Source organism: Polistes dominula, unplaced genomic scaffold (assembly GCF_049000335.1).
Source record: "Polistes dominula isolate Pdom_NZ unplaced genomic scaffold, Pdom_raw_medaka contig_23, whole genome shotgun sequence".
Taxonomy (NCBI): domain Eukaryota; kingdom Metazoa; phylum Arthropoda; class Insecta; order Hymenoptera; family Vespidae; genus Polistes; species Polistes dominula.
Genome location: NW_028300963.1, coordinates 1602321 through 1622591, shown reverse-complemented (window position 1 = coordinate 1622591; position 20271 = coordinate 1602321). Strand labels below are relative to the sequence as shown.

The 20271-nt window shown below is 26.3% G+C and overlaps 6 protein-coding genes and 1 long non-coding RNA gene across 16 annotated transcripts; 3 read left to right on the top strand and 4 right to left on the bottom strand.

The window, feature by feature from the left end:
- The first annotated feature begins 51 nt into the window (after positions 1–51).
- Positions 52–1977, top strand: LOC149032500 (uncharacterized). Of its 3 annotated transcripts, none has more exons than XR_016176591.1 (4): positions 52–485; positions 561–718; positions 803–880; positions 974–1977. It is a non-coding gene; the product is annotated as an uncharacterized LOC149032500 (long non-coding RNA). The 3 variants fall into 3 exon arrangements; XR_016176592.1 differs by lacking the exon at positions 52–485 and having other exon boundaries at positions 496–718; positions 974–1727; positions 1830–1977; XR_016176590.1 differs by lacking the exon at positions 52–485 and having other exon boundaries at positions 501–718.
- LOC107065286 (dephosphocoenzyme A carrier) lies at positions 1932–4183 on the bottom strand. The gene is made up of 7 exons (XM_015318833.2): positions 4000–4183; positions 3721–3813; positions 3510–3643; positions 3243–3428; positions 3024–3180; positions 2742–2883; positions 1932–2616 (listed from the first exon to the last, which is right to left on the bottom strand). The coding sequence occupies exons 1-7, from the start codon at positions 4061–4063 to the stop codon at positions 2442–2444; spliced, it is 951 nt and encodes a 316-aa protein (XP_015174319.1). The 5' UTR covers positions 4064–4183; the 3' UTR covers positions 1932–2441.
- A 574-nt stretch (positions 4184–4757) lies between these two features.
- LOC107065287 (TP53-regulated inhibitor of apoptosis 1) lies at positions 4758–7035 on the top strand. 8 transcript variants are annotated; one of them, XM_015318834.2, is made up of 3 exons: positions 4758–4842; positions 5472–5638; positions 6085–7035. In XM_015318834.2, exons 1-3 carry the CDS (start codon positions 4824–4826, stop codon positions 6169–6171), a joined length of 273 nt encoding a protein of 90 aa, XP_015174320.1. In that variant the 5' UTR covers positions 4758–4823; the 3' UTR covers positions 6172–7035. The 8 variants fall into 8 exon arrangements, with proteins under 8 accessions (XP_015174320.1, XP_089028733.1, XP_015174322.1 ...); XM_089172607.1 differs by lacking the exons at positions 4758–4842; positions 5472–5638 and adding exons at positions 4849–5029; positions 5678–5849; XM_015318836.2 differs by lacking the exon at positions 4758–4842 and adding an exon at positions 4849–5029.
- Ssrp (structure specific recognition protein) lies at positions 6963–10765 on the bottom strand. The gene is made up of 14 exons (XM_015318830.2): positions 10625–10765; positions 10426–10533; positions 10018–10203; positions 9712–9927; positions 9416–9591; positions 9193–9328; positions 8994–9097; positions 8798–8926; positions 8395–8686; positions 8099–8257; positions 7870–8010; positions 7552–7743; positions 7227–7472; positions 6963–7147 (listed from the first exon to the last, which is right to left on the bottom strand). Exons 2-14 carry the CDS (start codon positions 10474–10476, stop codon positions 7094–7096), a joined length of 2082 nt encoding a protein of 693 aa, XP_015174316.1. The 5' UTR covers positions 10477–10533; positions 10625–10765; the 3' UTR covers positions 6963–7093.
- A 377-nt stretch (positions 10766–11142) lies between these two features.
- Positions 11143–17570, top strand: Atf6 (bZIP_ATF6 domain-containing protein ATf6). The gene is made up of 8 exons (XM_015318648.2): positions 11143–11403; positions 13053–13244; positions 13321–13475; positions 13560–13776; positions 14396–15060; positions 15184–15326; positions 15403–16010; positions 16116–17570. The coding sequence occupies exons 1-8, from the start codon at positions 11325–11327 to the stop codon at positions 16481–16483; spliced, it is 2427 nt and encodes an 808-aa protein (XP_015174134.2). The 5' UTR covers positions 11143–11324; the 3' UTR covers positions 16484–17570.
- Positions 17270–18568, bottom strand: LOC107065271 (sulfiredoxin). The gene is made up of 3 exons (XM_015318798.2): positions 18297–18568; positions 17962–18165; positions 17270–17857 (listed from the first exon to the last, which is right to left on the bottom strand). The coding sequence occupies exons 1-3, from the start codon at positions 18355–18357 to the stop codon at positions 17709–17711; spliced, it is 414 nt and encodes a 137-aa protein (XP_015174284.1). The 5' UTR covers positions 18358–18568; the 3' UTR covers positions 17270–17708.
- Positions 18007–20252, bottom strand: LOC107065269 (NUBP iron-sulfur cluster assembly factor, mitochondrial). The gene is made up of 5 exons (XM_015318795.2): positions 20040–20252; positions 19395–19726; positions 18901–19274; positions 18642–18821; positions 18007–18165 (listed from the first exon to the last, which is right to left on the bottom strand). Exons 1-4 carry the CDS (start codon positions 20112–20114, stop codon positions 18652–18654), a joined length of 951 nt encoding a protein of 316 aa, XP_015174281.2. The 5' UTR covers positions 20115–20252; the 3' UTR covers positions 18007–18165; positions 18642–18651.
- Positions 20253–20271: the final 19 nt, after the last annotated feature.

Genomic DNA, 20271 nt, shown 5'->3' with positions numbered 1-20271 from the left:
CGGCCGACAATGCATAGCTGAAACATATGAGATAATAGGTCAGATACCGAACTCAATATATAACATAAAAACAGGAAAAAAGAGAAATACAGATTTATTCCATATAACAAAGCTCATACTAATCACCGATGAAACAGAAGACACAGATAAAGAATGATAAATATCACAATTAGAATACAAATTATGGAGTATTTTCACTCGGAGGGTTGGAGATGTAAAAAAAGTGTACTTTCTTCCGTTGTGATTACGCGCGCTTTCATGAGTAAGAAGGTAGTAAGAAAGGTGTTATGTGTATAAACTTGATTGGATATACAAACAAGAGAGACAAAGGAAAGACGTAACGTATATGTACCAGATATATAAATAAAAGAGAAAAGACGTTACATATACAAATCAGATTAAATAATTAAAGAAGATAGATAGATTTAGCGGACTAAGAAAGTGAGTGCTAAAAGTGAAGAATAGACATAATTGTCGTTTTTCAGGTAATATTATATTGTTCATTTTGTAAATATTGTATATAGGAAAATAAGGTTGACATAGAAATAAATTCGTTTCAGAACAACACTTTGTGCTATTCTTGATCGTCTTGTTTGAACCACTCCTATTCTGGTCTTATATCTTCTTATCTCTATAAAATTCCCCTGTCACAGTGTTTGTTATTCTTATTCTCCGAAACGACTTGACCGACTTATATGACATTTTTTGTGTATATTCGGTAGGTATGACAATAGTTTTTTATATATTTCTTATACCCCTGAGTCATAAAGGTGACCCATTATAATTATTTTTCCTTTAAAAGGATATTAAGAAAAAAGAGACAGAAAAAGACAAATGTTATGTGCCTATATTCAGACAATGTAAAATTATATGATGAGAAGTAAGTGGTGATCTTATGTTACCGCTCATATAAATACTATATAAATAAGATTTTATATATATATATATACAATAACTATTCCTTATATCTCAGATAACAGTTACAAAAAAGCCTAAAGAAGATCGACACATAGATTTAGATATATCTCATGCAACAATTTTAAGTAATAGTAATACAACAGTATCCATTAAATGGTCTCCTAAAAAAGTGGGTTGTTGGCGAGATGTGTTACAATTTACGGATAGTCGACGAAATAAATATGATGTAGCAATTATAACTACTGCTACAAATCCACCAAAAAAGTGTAATAAACCTTTGGTACCTCTGGGACAACTAACAAATAGAAATAGAAGGCAATGCAAAGATAAAAAAATATTAAAAAATAAAACTACATACCAAGAAAGTTATTCAAGCTTTGATAAACAAATAAAAAAGGATGTATCAAGATTACAGAATGATCAATATAAAGAAAATATTGCAAATTTGAATTATAAATTATGTCTATTCTTCACTTTTAGCACTCACTTTCTTAGTCCGTTAAATCTATCCATCTTCTTTAATTATTTAATCTGATTTGTATATGTAACGTCTTTTCTCTCTTATTTATATATCTGATACATATACGTTACGTCTTTCCTTTGTCTCTCTTGTTTGTATATCCAATCAAGTTTATACACATAACGCCTTTCCTACTACCTTCTTACTCATGAAAGCACGCGTAATCACAACGGAAGAAAGTATACTTTCTTTACATCTCCAACCCTCCGAGTGAAAATACTCCATAATTTGTATTCTAATTGTGATATTTATTATTCTTTATCTGTGTCTTCTGTTTCATCGGTGATTGGTATGAGCTTTGTTATATGGAATAAATCTGTATTTCTCTTTTTTCCTGTTTTTATGTTATATATTGAGTCCGATATCTGACCTATTATCTCATATGTTCCAGCTGTGCCCTTCACATTATTCAAATTCAAATAATACGAAGTATCGTTAAAACCGTCGGTGATTGTGAGATGCTCGTTATTATTAATTAAAGAAATTATGTAAATTGTGTAAAAAAATATAAATTATTTAATAAATTTAAAATGAATATACATATAGAAGTACATTAAACGACCATAAGCATACCTTCTTACTTGTAATTATATTCTTTATATACTCTTTTTATTTTAAATATTATAATATATTGTGCCTATACGTGTAATATATCTGAATTATAATTAATCTATCACTTATGCGTGTTTTTAATTTTATAATATTTATCACAGTTTTCGCAGTATAAATGTAATAATTGTCATAATTAGTACTACTTTGATTAAGGTATGATTTATATGGTCCTTATCAGTTATAGCTAGTCTTAACTTACCTTGATTTTCATTTCATCCACTCTCTTAATTTTTCCAAGATTAAAGTTAATTTAATTTTCTGCCATTGTGGCTATTTTGTATAATCATATAATTATGAAAATATTATCCTTTAGTAGTAAACCTATTCAATAGATTGCATTGATTGAAATCATTATCATTATAAAATAGCATTATAACAATAGTAAACAAAATTATAATTTTGTTCCTGTATCTAAATTAAGCAATTGCTTCATAATTTCATATGTAGTAAAACTGACTGCAACCATAGGTACACCACGAATATAATTTATACTCATTCCACGATATAATCCTTTTATAATACCACTTTCATTATATGTGAGTTTCATAGTTGATAGCATACTAGAGCTGTTGGAAAAAAAAGAACATTAACTTATGGTTATTATTTAATAATAATTTCATAAAAGAAATATAAAATATAATTTTATAGAGTAAAAAAAAATTCACTTTTTATGTATATTAAGAATATTAACCTATATTTATGAGTAGCTGGATTCATCATAGCTAATTGCATACGTCTCCTTGTAACATCTAAAGGATAAGAAAAACTTTGTGCTGCTGCTCCTGCAAGCCCTCCACAAATAACTTTTGAAGGTAATGTTAAAACAAGGCCGCCTAAATGCAATAGGAAGTGAAAATGAATAGTTTTGTGCCAAATGTACCACCAGTAATACACGTGGTATGGAACGCGTTAATGAATGAATGCTAAATACTGAATAATAACTGAAATAAATATTTTAAGATAAACTACATACCAGTATTTCTATCACATTTAGAACAAGTATAATTTGGTATATACTTCATACATAAATATTTCAATTTTTCAAATGTGTAAAATGAAAAACCTGCGTATGGAATCATTCCGACAATAGTTGGTAAAAACCCTCTATATAAAGCTCTAAAGCCACCTTCCTAAAATATAATTAGTAAATCAAATATAAAACTTATGCTTTTACATGATATATAATACTTACATCCTTAAAAATTGAAGCACCAGTATGAATAATCCCAGTATAAACGTGTTCTCCTGTAACTTGGAAAGCAAGACGTGCTCTAATTGTATCAAGCGGATATGTTAACGTTGCTGCTGTGACTCCAGCTGCAGATCCAGCAAAAAATTTCTCAACGTGTCTACGCTTTTGAAATAATGATCTTAAATACTGAAAGAAATGATGAAAAAATATAAATTATACATTTCTTCGTTCATACGTAAAAAGAATAAATTAATTAAGTTTAATTACTTTAGAATAGAATTCAAATGACGTAAATTGAATTGCTGCATATGGAAAAATTCTGATCATTTGAGCCCAGTTACCTTTATATAGAGCAAAAACTGTTTCCCGTTTAACAATTTCTTTTAAACCAGAGAAAACACCTACAATAATATAACATATTAAATAATATTAACTCGCAAAATAAATGAATTAATGAATTAAATGAAATATTTTTTACCTAAATGTTTATAATGCTTGTTGTGTGCTTGCAGTAATATTTTAATTCTGTCCAATGGTGCGACGGTTGTTTTCGAACAAATACCCGCTACACCTATATAGAAATAAATTTTCCATATTGTATCATTAAAAAAAAAATCTTAAAGATTAATTTCTTATCGTGTTGACAATAAATATAAGTACATATCATTCAATAAAAATATAACTAGGGCAAAGTACTAATATTAAAAATATTCTGCTAATGTTTTAATAAAAATTATTCATTAATTTAATATCTTACCACCAGCTACTAGACTTTTAATAAAAAATTCGTAATCCTTTTTTTTTTCAATACGAAGTTCCATTTTGAATAACTATTAGTAAAAAAAAAATAGAAATCTAAGAAAATTGATCACTTCCAGTCGACCTAATAAACCGTATTACTTGTTGTACGGTAGTGATATCTATGCACATGTGCTCTGGAGAGTTTAAAAGCAACGTGAAAGTGTGACGTCTCAGCCACCTCTCGCTAGTAACATCAGAGGACAGCACGAGCACCAGAATATGGTGTTCTAGCTATCTCCTGCTAGTAACGTTAGAGAGCAGCACAAACATCAGCGGCGTAGAGGGTTTCTCTAGAGTAAAAATGAAATTAGACTAAACTTTCTTTTGTTACTTTTATTTTTAGGACGCGACTTGTTTTTCTTTGCTGTACTACTACTTTCCTTCTGTACTGTACTGTACACTATTTTCCTTCTCTCTCACTAGTAAATCGCCCGCTGTAAAATCATATTTACGGTGGGAATCCCTGATGTTTACAATACCACATACAAGGATATCTGGACTCCACATACCGTTTTAAAAGTAATGGTACTAAAAAAACTGAGAAAAATAGAAAATAGAGGGGCTATATTTTATGTAGAATTAAAAAAATTAATATAAAACTACGTTTTTGTTAATTAGTAACTTTTATTACTATTTATAGAAAAATAAAATTCTCTAGATTAGATAAAATATAGTCCTATCCTATTTTGTTTCTGTTTTAGCCAATGAGACCCATAGAAGATTCTTCTTCCATGCCGAATCCTATTGGTCAATGAACAATTACTATTCTAATTCTCAGTTATGATACTACTGATTACAAGTAATCTATGCATTATTAATTTTAATCTTAACTTACAATTAAAAAAACTATTTTTGAAACGTATTATTTTGATTTAATGATTAATAATCGGTAGCTTTATCATAGTAATTCAATGGCAAAGTTCTAAGAAAAAAATATTTTTCAGTTTATCACACCAAGCTATGTTAATTTGTATATATTGATATAGGTACGTTCGTTCATTATTGATCATAACATTGATTTAAAGATAAGTGATATTCTGATTCTGACGCAATTTATTAAAAGAAAGCTTCATCGAAATTATTTCTTTAATAGTAGCTGATTATAGTCAATGGTAGTATTATTTAAGTGATTGTGTATCACGTAATTTTCTAGTTGAAAATTTATTGATTTTAAATTATTATAATAAAAACAATACACATTGTAGTGAATAACTTCAAGTAATTCATTTATATATAATATATTTTATAAATATTATAAATATAGAATTATATTTCATTTCATCATGATTTAAAATAATGAAGTAATCCTAAAGTATTATCTCTCAATTCAAGTATAATTCTATTATTTAATTTGTTTTTTGTTATTTATAAAAATATCTTAATTAGATAATGTAAAATTAATTTCAAACACATGGTATTCACTTTCAGAAATGGACCAGGCAGCTCACATGAATAGCATAAGCAAAACATGCAATGAATTTAAGAAGCAATATGATTCCTGCTTTCATGTGTGGTTTTCTGAGAAATTCCTGGAAGGTGACAAAAATGATTCCACGTGCGCCAAATTACTTGGAGTCTATCAGCAATGTCTTAAGGTAATTACAATCATAATTTATTTTAATATTTTATGTTAGATTTTTCTACAACTTGTGGTGATCTATTGTATCCGTCATGGAGATGTGCAGTGAATTAAAAAAACATTATGATGCTTGTTTCAATAAATGGTTTGCTGAAAAATTTTTAAAAGGAGATACAGATGATTCAATGTGTGCTTCTTTTCTTAAAGTATATAAAGCTTGCGTTATGGTAAGTTATTAATTAATGGTTTATTAAAAAGAAAAGTTATAACAGGATTGTTATGAACCATATCAAATAAAACTTTTACTTTCTCCATATATCTTTTAATATACTTTATAGTATATAATGTATACGTAATAATATGCTGTGTGTATAAAATGTAAATAAATATAAATAAATTTCAATAATTCTCAATGATACATAGTTTATTTAATACAATAATATATTTTTTTTTTTATTACAGGAAGCTATGAAAGAACAAAACATTGAATTAAAAGAAATTGAAGAAAATCATTTAGGAACCGAAAAAGAAAAGAAGCAGCCAGGTTGATAATAGGATAATAGTAAATTTATATATTTATTTTCAAATAAACAAACTCTTGCAACAATAAGATAATGACAGATATTCTATGTATTATATAACTTATAATTATATAGGCAAACCAATAGATTAAGTCTTTCCCAGTTTAAACATTACACATAGAAACATTTTATTAAATATATCATTAATATTTTTATGTTTTTTACTTTTATTCTATATTTTTTGTAAAACACTATTAAACAAAATGTTATTATATAACATTTTATGTACTTATGTGAAATTCTAATATCTTTGTTTTAATAGATTATATGTGTGCTGGATTTATTTATGCATACATTTTATAAAACATTCCTTTTATTTGTAAAAATATATATGTAGAGTTTAAATTATGAACTATAGTTTATACGGTTCTGTATTACTGCATGTATAAATACATGCATATAATATATATATCTTGTAGATATATATATATAATATTTTTATGTTAAATAGTTAAGTACTTCATTCAATATTCCTCATTTTTATATAATACATTTTATGTAAATTCAGCAAATTATAAAAATTATAAAAATGCTATAATAATTATATTATAATAATAATATAATGATCTTATAGACTTGTGAAGTACAAAATATGTTGTAGTATGACTGTAAAAACATTATATTATATAATTACAATATGGAATGAATAATTTATTATATATGAGAAATTGGGATACTTATCAAAAAACATAGTTAAGAACGAAATAGGAAATGGAATATTTAAAATGAATATACAGAGGTAAAGAATTACAACAGTAATGATAAAACAAGAATTTGTACTTCGATGGATAGGAATGACTAATAAGAAATTATATTAAATATTTCAAATGTTTTTATGTGTTTTGGTTGTTACTAAAATTGTTTATTATTAATTCCTTCTTAACTTTCTTTTATTCTTGTTCACTGTCACTTTCACTTTCTGAATGTTCCCTCTTTCCGGGTTTCTGTAATTAATAATATCAATTAGTAAAATATTTACTCTACGCTATATGTTTATCTGTATTGATATTATTGTAGACATACTTTTTCTGTTGAACGTTCTTCTTCACTACTGGATTCATCTTCACTAATATACTCCTTACTCTTAAAAGAACTTCCAGACATAAGTTTACTAGGTGATACTTCACTTTTAGATTCCTTTTTCTTCTTCTCTTTCTCTTTTTCTTTCTCTTTCTCCTTCTTTTCTTTAGTTTTTCCACCATTTGCTTCATATTCTTTCATTGCAGCCAAATATTCTTTTTTAGCTTTAGCTGCTTTTTGTTCCCATTCCTTTTAAATCAATATTAACGTGAGTTAATACAGTGATATTAGAAAATTGTTAAATTTATTCTGGACAATTTCTACTTACAGATTTATCTTTTAATTCTCTCCACATTTCACCACCCTTTTTAGCTATTTCTGTAACTGCGATACCAGGGTTTTCTGATTTAATTTGATCACGAGCACTATTTAACCATAACATAAAAGCCGTTGCTGGTCGTTTGGGTTTGTTGCTATCTTTTTCTTTCTTTGACTTGCGTGGTTTCCTTGGTTTTTCAGACTGTGTAAATAAAAATTTGTTCATATCTGTGAGGGTTACTTTAGAACAAGACTTTTCATAGTATGAGTGTAAGTTAATGGTAGTGAAAGAGAATAGAATTTTAACAATAATCATTTTATTACTTACTACTGTTTTGGCAGATTTAGATTTCTTTTCTTTTTTCTCTTTTTTCTCCTTCTTTTGACTACCACCTGATGCATCTGAATCTTCTTCGCTTTCAGAACTATTAGGGTCACTATCATATTCCTCTGCTACGTCACTTTCATCCTATATAAATCATATATTTACACATATAATATTATAACTATCTTAAAAAGAGAAATATATAAGAAATAAAATATAATCGAAATGTAACCTGAACAGGATTAAAATCTTCATCTGTAGATTCTTCTTCAGAATCTTGATTTTCATCGCCATCTCTTTCTTGTGCTTCAGCTTTAACTCTAGCCAAATATGCATCAGGTTCATCTTCTTGATCACTATCTCCAAAGTCATTATCGTAATTCAACTTGTCCTATATTAATAAAAATAATCAAATAAAAAAAAGTACATAATTATAAATTGATATAAAATATTATATAAATAATTTCATAAAATAATTATTATATTTATAATATATGCAAAGAACACCATCGTCATTTTTCTACTTACGCTCTTGCCTCTGTTCTTTACTCTCAATTTCTTAACAGTAATGAAATCGAAAAGTTTGCCATATTCTTCTTTTTCTATACTGCTAAATGTATGAACTACACCTGTATTTAATTCAATTTCAAAATCAAATGAACGTGTGGATCCACCACCACGTGCAAAGTTGACTGATGCTATTTCTTCAAATCGTATATGTATAGGTGGTTTATGAACATAAATAAATCCTCTTTCCAAAGGATATAAATATCCTGCAGCTGCTTTGAATGAACATCCTATTGCAGGGGTTCCAGAATGACTAAAACAAAACAAAAAAATACAATATTTAAATATTACGATATTCATTTTTTTTAAATAATTAAATAAAATTTCTTTTTTTCTTTTTTTTATTAAATTTCGAATCTCATACCCAAGAAAATGTCCAGGTCCAGTTAATTTTCTATTGATAATAACTTTCATAACTTTACCAAGAACCTCATACGTAGGTCCAGATAATTCTTTTGTTAATTTTTCTTCATATTTGTCTTTCAATTCTTTTCTAAAAAATACAATAAATAATAAATAAATGATATAAATATTTGAAATATTATCATTGAGAAACTTACTCAGAAAATGGTAATTCAATAGAAGTTTCTTCTTCTTGATTAAATAATAAAACTAGGTAATGATACCTAGTTTGACCTTGTTTAATAGGTGGATCTAAACTGACCTAATACAATAAAAGAAGATAAATAGATTAAAATAAAATAAAAGATTTGTATTTTTATGTAGAAAAGAATCTTATATAAGAGAGATAGAACTTACCACAAAATACATTTGTCTGTTATCCTTGTGAGGTAGTAAGAATAGTCTAAGAACTGTTGACATCGGAATCTTATAGTCAAATGTTTTACCATGAAGTTGAAAGAAAGATTGAAATATTTTTATATCATAACGACCACTAAAAAATGATAGATAACAAATAAATTAGAACTATCAGATATGATAACTATATTGTTCTCATTTTTTATAATCATAACATTCTTACCGTGGTGTAAGACACTGGATTTCTCTAAAGATAGCAATGGCATCACCACTAACGCTAATAACAGAAGCTTTTTCCATAACTTGTTGATGAAATGCTTCAACGGGATCTTGGTCTGCACTATCACTAATAGGAATATGAAACCTCATTTCCATTAAACTAACTGGAGCGTCATCGTTCTATTGAAAGAATGTAAATTAATGTAAAATTTGTAAATATCTTAATATATATTACAGATCATATCATATAAATATCATAAGATATTGTTATATGTTCTTTAAAATGATTCTAAAACATACTTGATGAAATTCCAATGTTACTTCATTTTTTCCCGTATTACATTGTGAAACATCATACAGTGGAATTTCGAAAGCTGTATGATTTCCAACATCAAAGCTTAAGACAGAACCGTTGAATTTAGCTGTACCCCAATTCCAACCTTTTAAACTAAGTTCTTTTTCTAGCATATCCTTTTTATAATTTTGTGTAAAAAATTTAGCTATTTTTTCTTGGTCCTTCATAATACATATAAAAAGAAGAATACCAAATTTATTTTATTATTATTTGTATAATTATGAAATTTGATTTAAAAGTTTTAAATATACCCCTTCTTTAAATCCTCTAAACCTATGTAGAGTTCCATTTTTTAAAAATATGCGTAAACCCCAAGTTCCTATGAATTTTTGATAATTAACCATTTCCATTTCGCCAGCAGATATTTGTTCAACTTTGCCAGTTTTTTGGTTTTTGAATATAATATGTTGGTCAGTTAATTTCAATCTTCCAGGTGTCTAAAAAAATAATATAAGGAATAAACAAATTATTAATGTTTTAAGATAATGTATTCTATTTATATTCTATATATTATATCATATTTTTTATTTTCAGAATATTAAATAAATGTAAAACAATAAAATGAATTTAATAAGCAATACTATAATATCAAGTTTAATTACAATATTCCTAAGTAATATCGATATAAAAAGTAATTGTATTTTAAAGAATATAATTACCATTGCACCCTTAACCTCTGCAATAACATCAGGATATTCCAAGAAATCCATTTTTAACTGAGTCTTTGAAAGATTCTTCTTTCAATAATATTTTGTGAGATATTTTATCTACAAAATAATATAAAAAATTATAAATGTCACTTCCAATATTTCAATTATATACAAATTATAGATTCAAAGTTAACCTAACAATACCTACAACAATATCTCCTGCGTCTTCAAAGTTTTCGGTTATAGATCACTGTTCATAGTTATACTTAGATTGACCATATACAAATAATTAGTATATTTACTAAATGAATACAGTATGTACAACATATAATATATAATATCTCTATTAAATGTGTGATGCTGCAGAGAGGAGCTAGGCCTTTTTTGATTGGTGGATTATATTTGATTTTTACCATGATTGATTTTGACACTTACTCCTATAACACTAGATTAAAAAAAAATTGTTTTCATTCTAGTCTTTATACAATGTTTCATTCAAACACGTGCAATTTATATATTATATATTTACAAAATTAGTTTTTTAAAAATATCAATATATTTGTGAATGATCAATTTTTCGATTGATTTAATTCTCGAAGAGTAATCGAATATGTGATCGATTACATATTCGAGTTTTCGATTATATCGAATGATATTTGACAAGGATGGTATTCTATCTTTTTAACTCGTTTATTTATGTTTACATAGTTTGATAAAATTGACATGTATATATGTGTATTGATATTGAACTGCATATATGTTGTTAGTTCTATAGGAGTGAACCGGAAACGTTCATGTTGTAACGGAGTGTATATTATTACTGTAGGTGTATTCATTGAGTCAAAAGTTTTTCTTTATAAAATAGTAAAGAAAAATAAACGATATAGTAAAAAGAGAATTTAAAGAAAATGCTAGTAACACAAGATCCGCAATGCGACGATGTTGTGGAGTCCGAACTTCAAATATTTCCAGAACTTAATATTTTTGGTACGTGTATTATGCATAACATGTATTATTACCTTGATGAATTTATAGATAACTAATCATTTTAAATAAAAGGATAATCGTTAAATAAATCAGTATTGAATAATATTATATGTTGACGTTTAATTCTTGCGATTCATTACTCTTTGTCATTGTTTGACACTCCTGACATGAGTTAGTTTTCAGTACGTATTCTAAAATTAAATCAAATGTATATTTACACGTACGATTAAATATTTAAATATTGCATATGAAACTATACATGATCGAACACACATTATTAAAATAATTCCTTAATAATAAATAAATCTTCAAATCTCTGAGACAAATAATATTTATCATTTTGTTACGTTAATTTAAAAGTTTCATCAAAAAATATATAAATAACTGTGATGATTCGTAATTGTTAATAAGTAACATTGATTTAATTTTTTTTTCTTAATTTACGTTTACGTTTATTTTAATTTGAATATGATTGAGGTTATATTTATGAAGATCGTTTGCCAAGGTTATTGACCTCTCTGAAAGCTTAAATTACAAGGATGTTCAACCCGTTCGATCGCATTTCATTTTCTCTATTACAATGATTATAAACAAATTTCAAATGTTGTTCAAGAAATACAATTTATTTTAATTTATTAACCTTTCCTTATATAAATAATAATATATATATATATATATATATATATATATATATATATAACACGTATAATAACATTTAACTATGAGCTATTATCTAATAATTACATTTATTTTTTATTAATTGTTATTATTATTATACACATATATAAAAACAAATAAAAAATAAGATTTGCTATAAAATTAATTTTAATCATTTTAATATAAATTATAATATATAATTACAAATTAATAAATTAAAAATAAATCTACAGATCGAATAATTCTAAATATAATATTGAATATAAAACTATTCACAATTACTGTCTTTTTTTCTTTTTTTTTTTTGTATTTACGTATAATACATATGTTTTACGCTTCTCCAAATATACAGATAATAGCAACAACCTTGATGCATACTAATTTCAACTATCGCAAGCATGAGACTTATCAGTATAGCACGTTGCCTGTTATATCGTTACCCGAATGTATATTTATTACAATCATAGATAATCTTTCAACTTAACATATTTCAATCGTGCATAAAGTAATACAGAAAATATTTATTTCTTTTATTATTCGAAACATTAATAAGAACAATTTATTTATGATGAATTATTTATACGCGTATATTTATTTTTATACGCACGAAACAAAATCTTGTAGATAATTCTGTTATCTTTTAATCACGATGAAAATTGAGATGTAATTTTTAATATTATTATCATCATCCTAATAATCGCAGTACAAAAGTTGCTTCTTTAAATATTCTCAAAAAATAAATTCTTCCAACTTTCCATATATGGTATGTACCGGTTCGTAACGAATTTTAAACAGTTAAAGAGAATGTAGATTTAAATAGTCAAGATCGTAGGCGAGCCAATTTTTACGCATTCCTAAATTGAAATATTTATTTTTCCTAATTTCTGTTTTTCTGTTTTTTTTTTTTTCATTTTAAAAGTAACTACATATTCAATTTGTTTTTGTTTATACAATTGTATATATTGTATATATTTTGATGTATATTTTTACAGATGACAGTAATTCCTTGGGCGATAATTTTCTTCAATGTCTAAGCTCTGAATTAGGGATACCTCTTTTATCTGATGACATATTAAATGACATATCTTACAGTCCAAATTACAATAAAGATGTAGACAAAAATACAGAATCTTCTTCTAAAATGTTAGAAGACTTCAGCACGTGTTTCGTCAAAGAGGAGATAGGTAATTTTATGAAATAAATTTCATTTGAAATACAAGAACAAATGACATATTTTTTTATTATTTATTTTATTATTAGATTTAGACTCAAAAGATGGAATTTCTGAATATAAATTGGAACCATTTAGTCCTCGTACACATCTACTTCCCTTCTCTAGTCCAAGTCATTCAGAATCAAGTGTATCTGAATGGCAACAAGACGTTTTATCTAATCTTCAAGCAACAGATTTAAAGGTATTTTAATAAATTTTATATATTATTCTAAATTTATTATATGATTTCAAATTCTATTTACATATGTCTTTACATATCTGTTAGGTCGCATTAGAAACACCACCTATTTCACCACCATATATTTCTTCTCCAAAATCTCCACCAACTGTAACACATTCGCCTATCGTCCAACCAGTAAAATTGATACCTCTTAGTTCACAAGAAATAAAAACTACTAAGTATAAAGTCGCTAGTGATAATTCTGCAAAACGTGTTTGCATTCAACCAAAGGGTAGTACCCGAGTTATATCACGAGGTGATGGTAAGAATATAAATAATTCATCCACACCCCCTTTTCTAACGCGATATTAAAAGACTTGTCCATTTGGACGATTAAGGGATAGTAGATTTTAGAATTTCGAGTAATAAGTGGGAGGGTTTGTAAGTATGCATTAACACGTTGAACGCGGCGCCAGTTCACGGGGACCGGAAGTGAATTTTCCACGTGGTCAGCATTGATCCCTGGGGACTGGTACTATACTTTTCGTTTGACCGGCGTCAGTTCCTCGGACCGACAGTAATAAAGTTAAACAATAAATGTAGTCTTAATGAGATATAGTAAAATATAATTTCAATGAAATTTGTTAAAACATTTTAAAGAAAAAAAAAGTAACTAGCACATAAGTGCGTGAAGTCGGGGATCACCCTGTATTTTAGGAACATTTGTTCGCTGCCGGCTGAACGGAAAAGTCAGCAATTCCGGTACTGCGCTCAATGAAATACTGGCGCAAGTTTTGAAAAATGCTGTCTTATATTAGGTTGAAATAATTCGTAGTCCGGGGGTTATAAAGCTTATAATAAGCTCAAAATTACAAATTTATATTTATATATTCAATTTTCATATGTATTTAGTACTAATATGTGTATTACAATTTTTACAGAACCACCTCAAAAAACTATAATATTAAGTGCTGAAGATTTTGCTGTTTTAGCACAAAAAGCAAAACAAAATCAAACATATCCTTTAAAAATAGATCCGTTATCATTAAAAAAACCTATTAAAATACGTGGGCCAATAAATGTGAAATCTACGTCATTAAATAATATAAAGACAGAAAATAACGGAATTAAATTACAGCAGCAAAATAATATAAAAATTATCAATACATTACCTAATCTTCATGCATCGAACGGAGAATCCGTAGTTAATGTACCCAATGCTTCTGTAATTGTCAAAAATAAAACTGGCAATCATACCTCTATTATTGTGAAAAATGAACCAGTGAGTTGTGAATCAATTGTTGTAAAAAATGAGACACCAAATTCTACTCCTATTGTTATACAAAATGAGACATCAAATTGTACTCCTATTGTTATCAAAAATGAGACATCAAATTGTACTCCTATTGTTATCAAAAATGAAATGCTAGAGTTTAATAATCTCTCTGGTAAGCAAGAATGTGAAATGAAAGCTTTAAAGAGACAACAAAGAATGATCAAAAATCGAGAATCTGCTTGCCTTTCACGAAAGAAGAAAAAAGAATATGTTTGTTCTCTGGAAAAACAAATAAGTGATCTTCAAGAGGAAAATAACAAGCTTAAAACTGTAAGAATGATTGACTAACTTTATTACATATTATTATTACATTTGACTTTGAATAATTTTAATGTCTTCAAGAAGTAATTTCAATGGTACCTTAATAATAATTTATTGTTTATGTCTTTATAGGAAAACTTAGCTTTGAAAAATAGGCTATCAGCATTTGAAGAAAACAACAAATTTGGAAACGTTAATCTTAATGTAAATAAGAAAAATGCTGTTTTCCTTTTGGGAATAATTTTGATGGTGTCGCTTAATTTTAATGGTCTAGTGTAAGTATTTATAATATAACAGTTAAATTTTTGTTTAAATTGAAAGTAATATCTGCATAACTTCATTTACTTGTAGAAATATATTTCCACCCAACAAGGAATTAAATAGTATGTCAACAGACTTACCAACAGTTCTACCAAATATCAGACATGGTAGAAGTTTACTATGGGCAAATCCTGATACACGTATTGACGAAGAACTTGGAGATGATTATGACAAAAATAAGACAATGCATCATCCTATGTGTCCTATGTACATCAATCAGAGTGAATCAATACGTTTAGATTACGAATTAAGACGATGGATAGGCGGAGAGTCTGATCGTGATAATTGGACAACACCAACCAAAACTGAATTAAATAAAAATTTATTAGGAAAAGTTATCTTGCCAAAATTATCTATAGAAAAGAAAAGAGTTCATGACAGAAATCGTTATTCAAGAAAAATCAAATCAAAAGATACACATAAGATTAACAATATTCATACATCAAATACTAACGCAGTTGATGTATTTTCTCCTATTCTCAGAGAACATGCTTCTTTATTCGAAGCATTAGGAAGAAAGGATGATACTTTCTATGTTGTATGGTTCAGCGGTGAGCACTTATTACTGCCAGCTTCAAGAAAAAATAACACATCTAGACCAAAAATGGCACTTGTCCTTCCTGCTGTTCCTTTGAATGGTAAATATTTAGTTTTCTTTCTATTTATTTTCTTGTATTTATATGTATATATCTAGAAAATGAATGAAAAGAGTGATTAATTAACAAAAATGTTTTCTTTTTTAGAAACTTATTCAACTCCTGCAAATCACATTACTATGATGCAAATTGATTGTGAGGTAACAAATACTCAATTATTACATTTACAACAATCTGTCATACCTTTTCATTTGCGTAAAAGTAATGAATCAGGAAATAGCACCAATCAGGACCAAACTGCAAATGATGTGGATGCAACAACAGTAAATATATCTAGAACACACAAACCTTATTTTATAAAAGAAAATGATCCTTATGTATTGAATACAAAAAACTTAAAGGAAACTTATACTCAAAGATCTAAAGAACATTATCACAGTAAAGATACAAATCTTCTTTTAAAAGAAAAATTTATTACTGGATTTCGTTTGGATAATGTAAAGAATAATAATTAAGAAATTATTAAAAATAGAAATTTAAAAAAAAACAAAAACAGATTTTTTTTAATTAAAAAATATTTCTTATCATTAGCGTTAATTTTCGTATTAATGATTATCATTAAACTATCTTATATTCATAATGTCTTTACATTATACACCATACGTAATAAGATACTTGCATGTGTTTCAATATATCACATGATAAAAATTAGTGCAATTTTCTGCACAAATATAGATAACTAACTGTTCTAAAATATTATATAAAGAAAGTGCATAATATATAGAATAGAATATTAAGGCATCCCAAAAGTTTTTTACTTTATATTCACAAACTATACTTTGTATGACAACTTTTATGAGTCGTATTATAATTGTTCAGACAATGTGCGTATACTTTATAAGGTTCAAAATTTTATAAGGAAAATCCAACATTACAATGAAATTTGATATGCATATTGGCATTACTCTTTATATAACCATATATATATCTCATAGATTCCTCTCCTTGTTAGTAAGAAAAAGCAAGAAACTTTTGAGACGTCCTAATTTAATATAAATAATAAATATATATATATTGCATTAATGCACTCTTACAAAAACTTGCATTATTTATTAGTAGAGTTTATTAAATAATACAAAATGTTCTTCTACAATATTGTAGAGTATATATAAAAGAAGATATATCTCGTTAATAATAATAATAATAATAATAATAATAAACAGAACTAATATAATTATTACATTTCTTGTTCTTTATAATTAATAGTATATAGTTTATCGTATTTAAATAATAGACTAATATATATACGCATATATTTATATTTCATAATAATGACAATTTGTGTAATTAGAATGCTTTATCATCATTCGATGGTGATCATGTCATTCTATCAAATTTGATACTACTTAATACTATGAAATTTTGTAAATATGCCTAAGTGCAAATCCATTTTGTTTATACGTGTACATAATATAATACTTACAAATATTATTCTATAGATTTAATCATTGATAAATTTTAAAAAACAAATTTGTAATAACGTTTGTAACTTTAAAATGTAGATTAAGCACAAAAAGATAATATAAAAAATAATATATGATATATACGTGTTTTCCTTTTTACTGTAAAATTTTATAAAGATAAGTTTTAAAATACACTTATTTATAATTGTATGAATACTGTTTTACAAATTAATTGTAAAAACATTTGTTGTCAATTTTACATTTTTCTATGTCATATTTATTTCAGATTAGGAGTAGAATTTCCAAGATAGGCCCGCAAGTCTGTTACAGTAGATTTAATTAATTTTGCTTTTATAAACGGTTTGTTAATTCGTTTATGAGCGGTATACCGATGACAACCACCAAAAGAATAATAGTAATCTCCGCCTATACAGAATTTACAACTGTTAATATACTTATAACTATTTAAAAGCTATTTTGTTTCTAACCTCATTTCATTCAATATACATATTTTAGTATATATTTATTACCTTCACTGCCTTTAATCCATAATATATCAATTGGTGGTACTAAAGATTCCGTTTCTGGATTGTTTAAAGTATTTATTAAACTTTGAACCTTTTCTTCATTAACATCTGGAGGAAATGGTCTAATGATAACGTTCATAGGAACATCAAATACTTCAGCATCCACGCTAGAATGTATACTGGTAGCAACTTTGTCCATTTTGGATGCTGAAAATAAATAAAATAAATAACAATGATACACATTTAAAAAAACATATTAAAAATTTATAATCAGCTATATTATCATTTTGGTATTATTGGAAAATGTGTATATTATATTAGTCAAATTATAAATTTACATAAATTTTTCCAAGATAATATTGACAATTGTAAATTCTGTATTGTGCGAAGAAATACCATAACTAGATACAATATGACATCAAAATGAAAAATATTACAACATATTTTATTATCCCCACTTTTGAAGAGATGAAAAGAGTAAGATAGAGGGGGAAATGAGTAAGATTTGTGATTCACCTGTTCAAATATACTACTATTATTGCCCCTTTGTATTTTTCTATTAACAAAATCAAATTAATGAAAATATAAATAGTTCTTCATTTCTTATTTAATTATATAAATATATATTCATTTATTCTCTTTAGTATTAGTTTAATAATATTACATAAATAATGTTAATGTACCTTTTGTTAATCATTCTTCAATAAGTGGTTGTTCTTTTAAAAATTTCATAAGATTTTCTGCTAGCTTTATATAAGATTCTGCTTGAACACTATTAGGAGCAGATAATACTATTGGTTTTCCATTATCACAACTATCCATAATATCTTCATGCAAAGGAATCTTTTGTAATATTTTTACACCTGTACAAAAATTGTATAATCTTATTTACAAGTTATATGTATAATAACTTTACAATTATATTTGATAACAATGTATTACCGAGTTCACGAGCTAATGCTTCTGTTTTATTACCAAAAATAGGTATTTCAGTCATACATTTTGGGCAAGAAATGGAGCTCATATTTTCAACAATACCAGAAACAGGTACATTTAATTTTTCAAACATCTTAGCACCTCGTCGTGTTACATCTAAAGCTGCTCTTTGCGGTGTAGTTATTAATAATGCACCAGTGATACAAATATTTTGGATCAATGATAAATGAGTATCTCCAGTCCCAGGTGGTGTGTCTATAATGAGACAGTCCAAAGGATCCCATGCTACTTGACGCAGTAATTTATCTAAGGCACTCATTACCATAAGACCTCTCCAAACAACAGGAGATTTTTCATCGATCAAAAATCCCATGGACATACTATGACATTAATTCTATTAGAATGTTTTCCATTTATAAAGTCAAACAATTTTATCTACTGATCACAATTTAGATTCTAAGTATTACATTATAATTTATTAATATATGATCACTATTTACCATTTGATACCATAATTGATTAATGGTTCCATAAGATTTTCTTTATTTAACAAAGGTGATTGTTTTAAATTCATCATTAATGGTATAGAAGGTCCAAAAACATCTGCGTCCAATATGCCAATTGATTTTTTAGGTTCTATAACTTTTAATGCTGCTGCTAAGTTTACAGAAGTCGTTGATTTACCAACACCACCTTTTCCAGATGCAACAATAAGAATTTGTTTTACACCTTTGATAGGTTTTTTCTTAGGTAAACCACGTGACATAATTTCTTTTCGTTTAGCTTCTAAATCTACATTTTTATTTTCAGTAATGTTGGTTGTTGAAGTATTCTAAAAGTAAAACTAATATTGTTTCTCACTGTTTAAATATTATATATATATATATATATGTATATATACTTATTTATGTTTATTATATTTTTATATCTTATAATATTTATAGATATTAAATATAATACTATTGAACTTTTGTATAAAAGATTTTATTTTTAAAATAAACATTGTATAATATATTTTTGTTGCCTATGGGTCTATGATAGATTCACACACACGTTGTATTTAACAAAATAATATATATATATAAACATATGAATATTTGTACTAAACTTGCAAATTAATGAAAAATAATAAGAATCACACTTACACTTTGAAATCGTTTCTGCAAATATTTATATAATTTTAAATTACTCGATGAAAATCTTACTTTAGAATAAAACATTTTAGTAAAATTATAAATGCACGTTTAAAAATATATATTTACATTAATTATATAAGTATTAAATTGTTTTACAAATATAATAGAATAAAAATATTAAAAAAAAACAATGTTGCTATTATGACGTATAGAAACAATCAATGATTTTCATAATTTATAA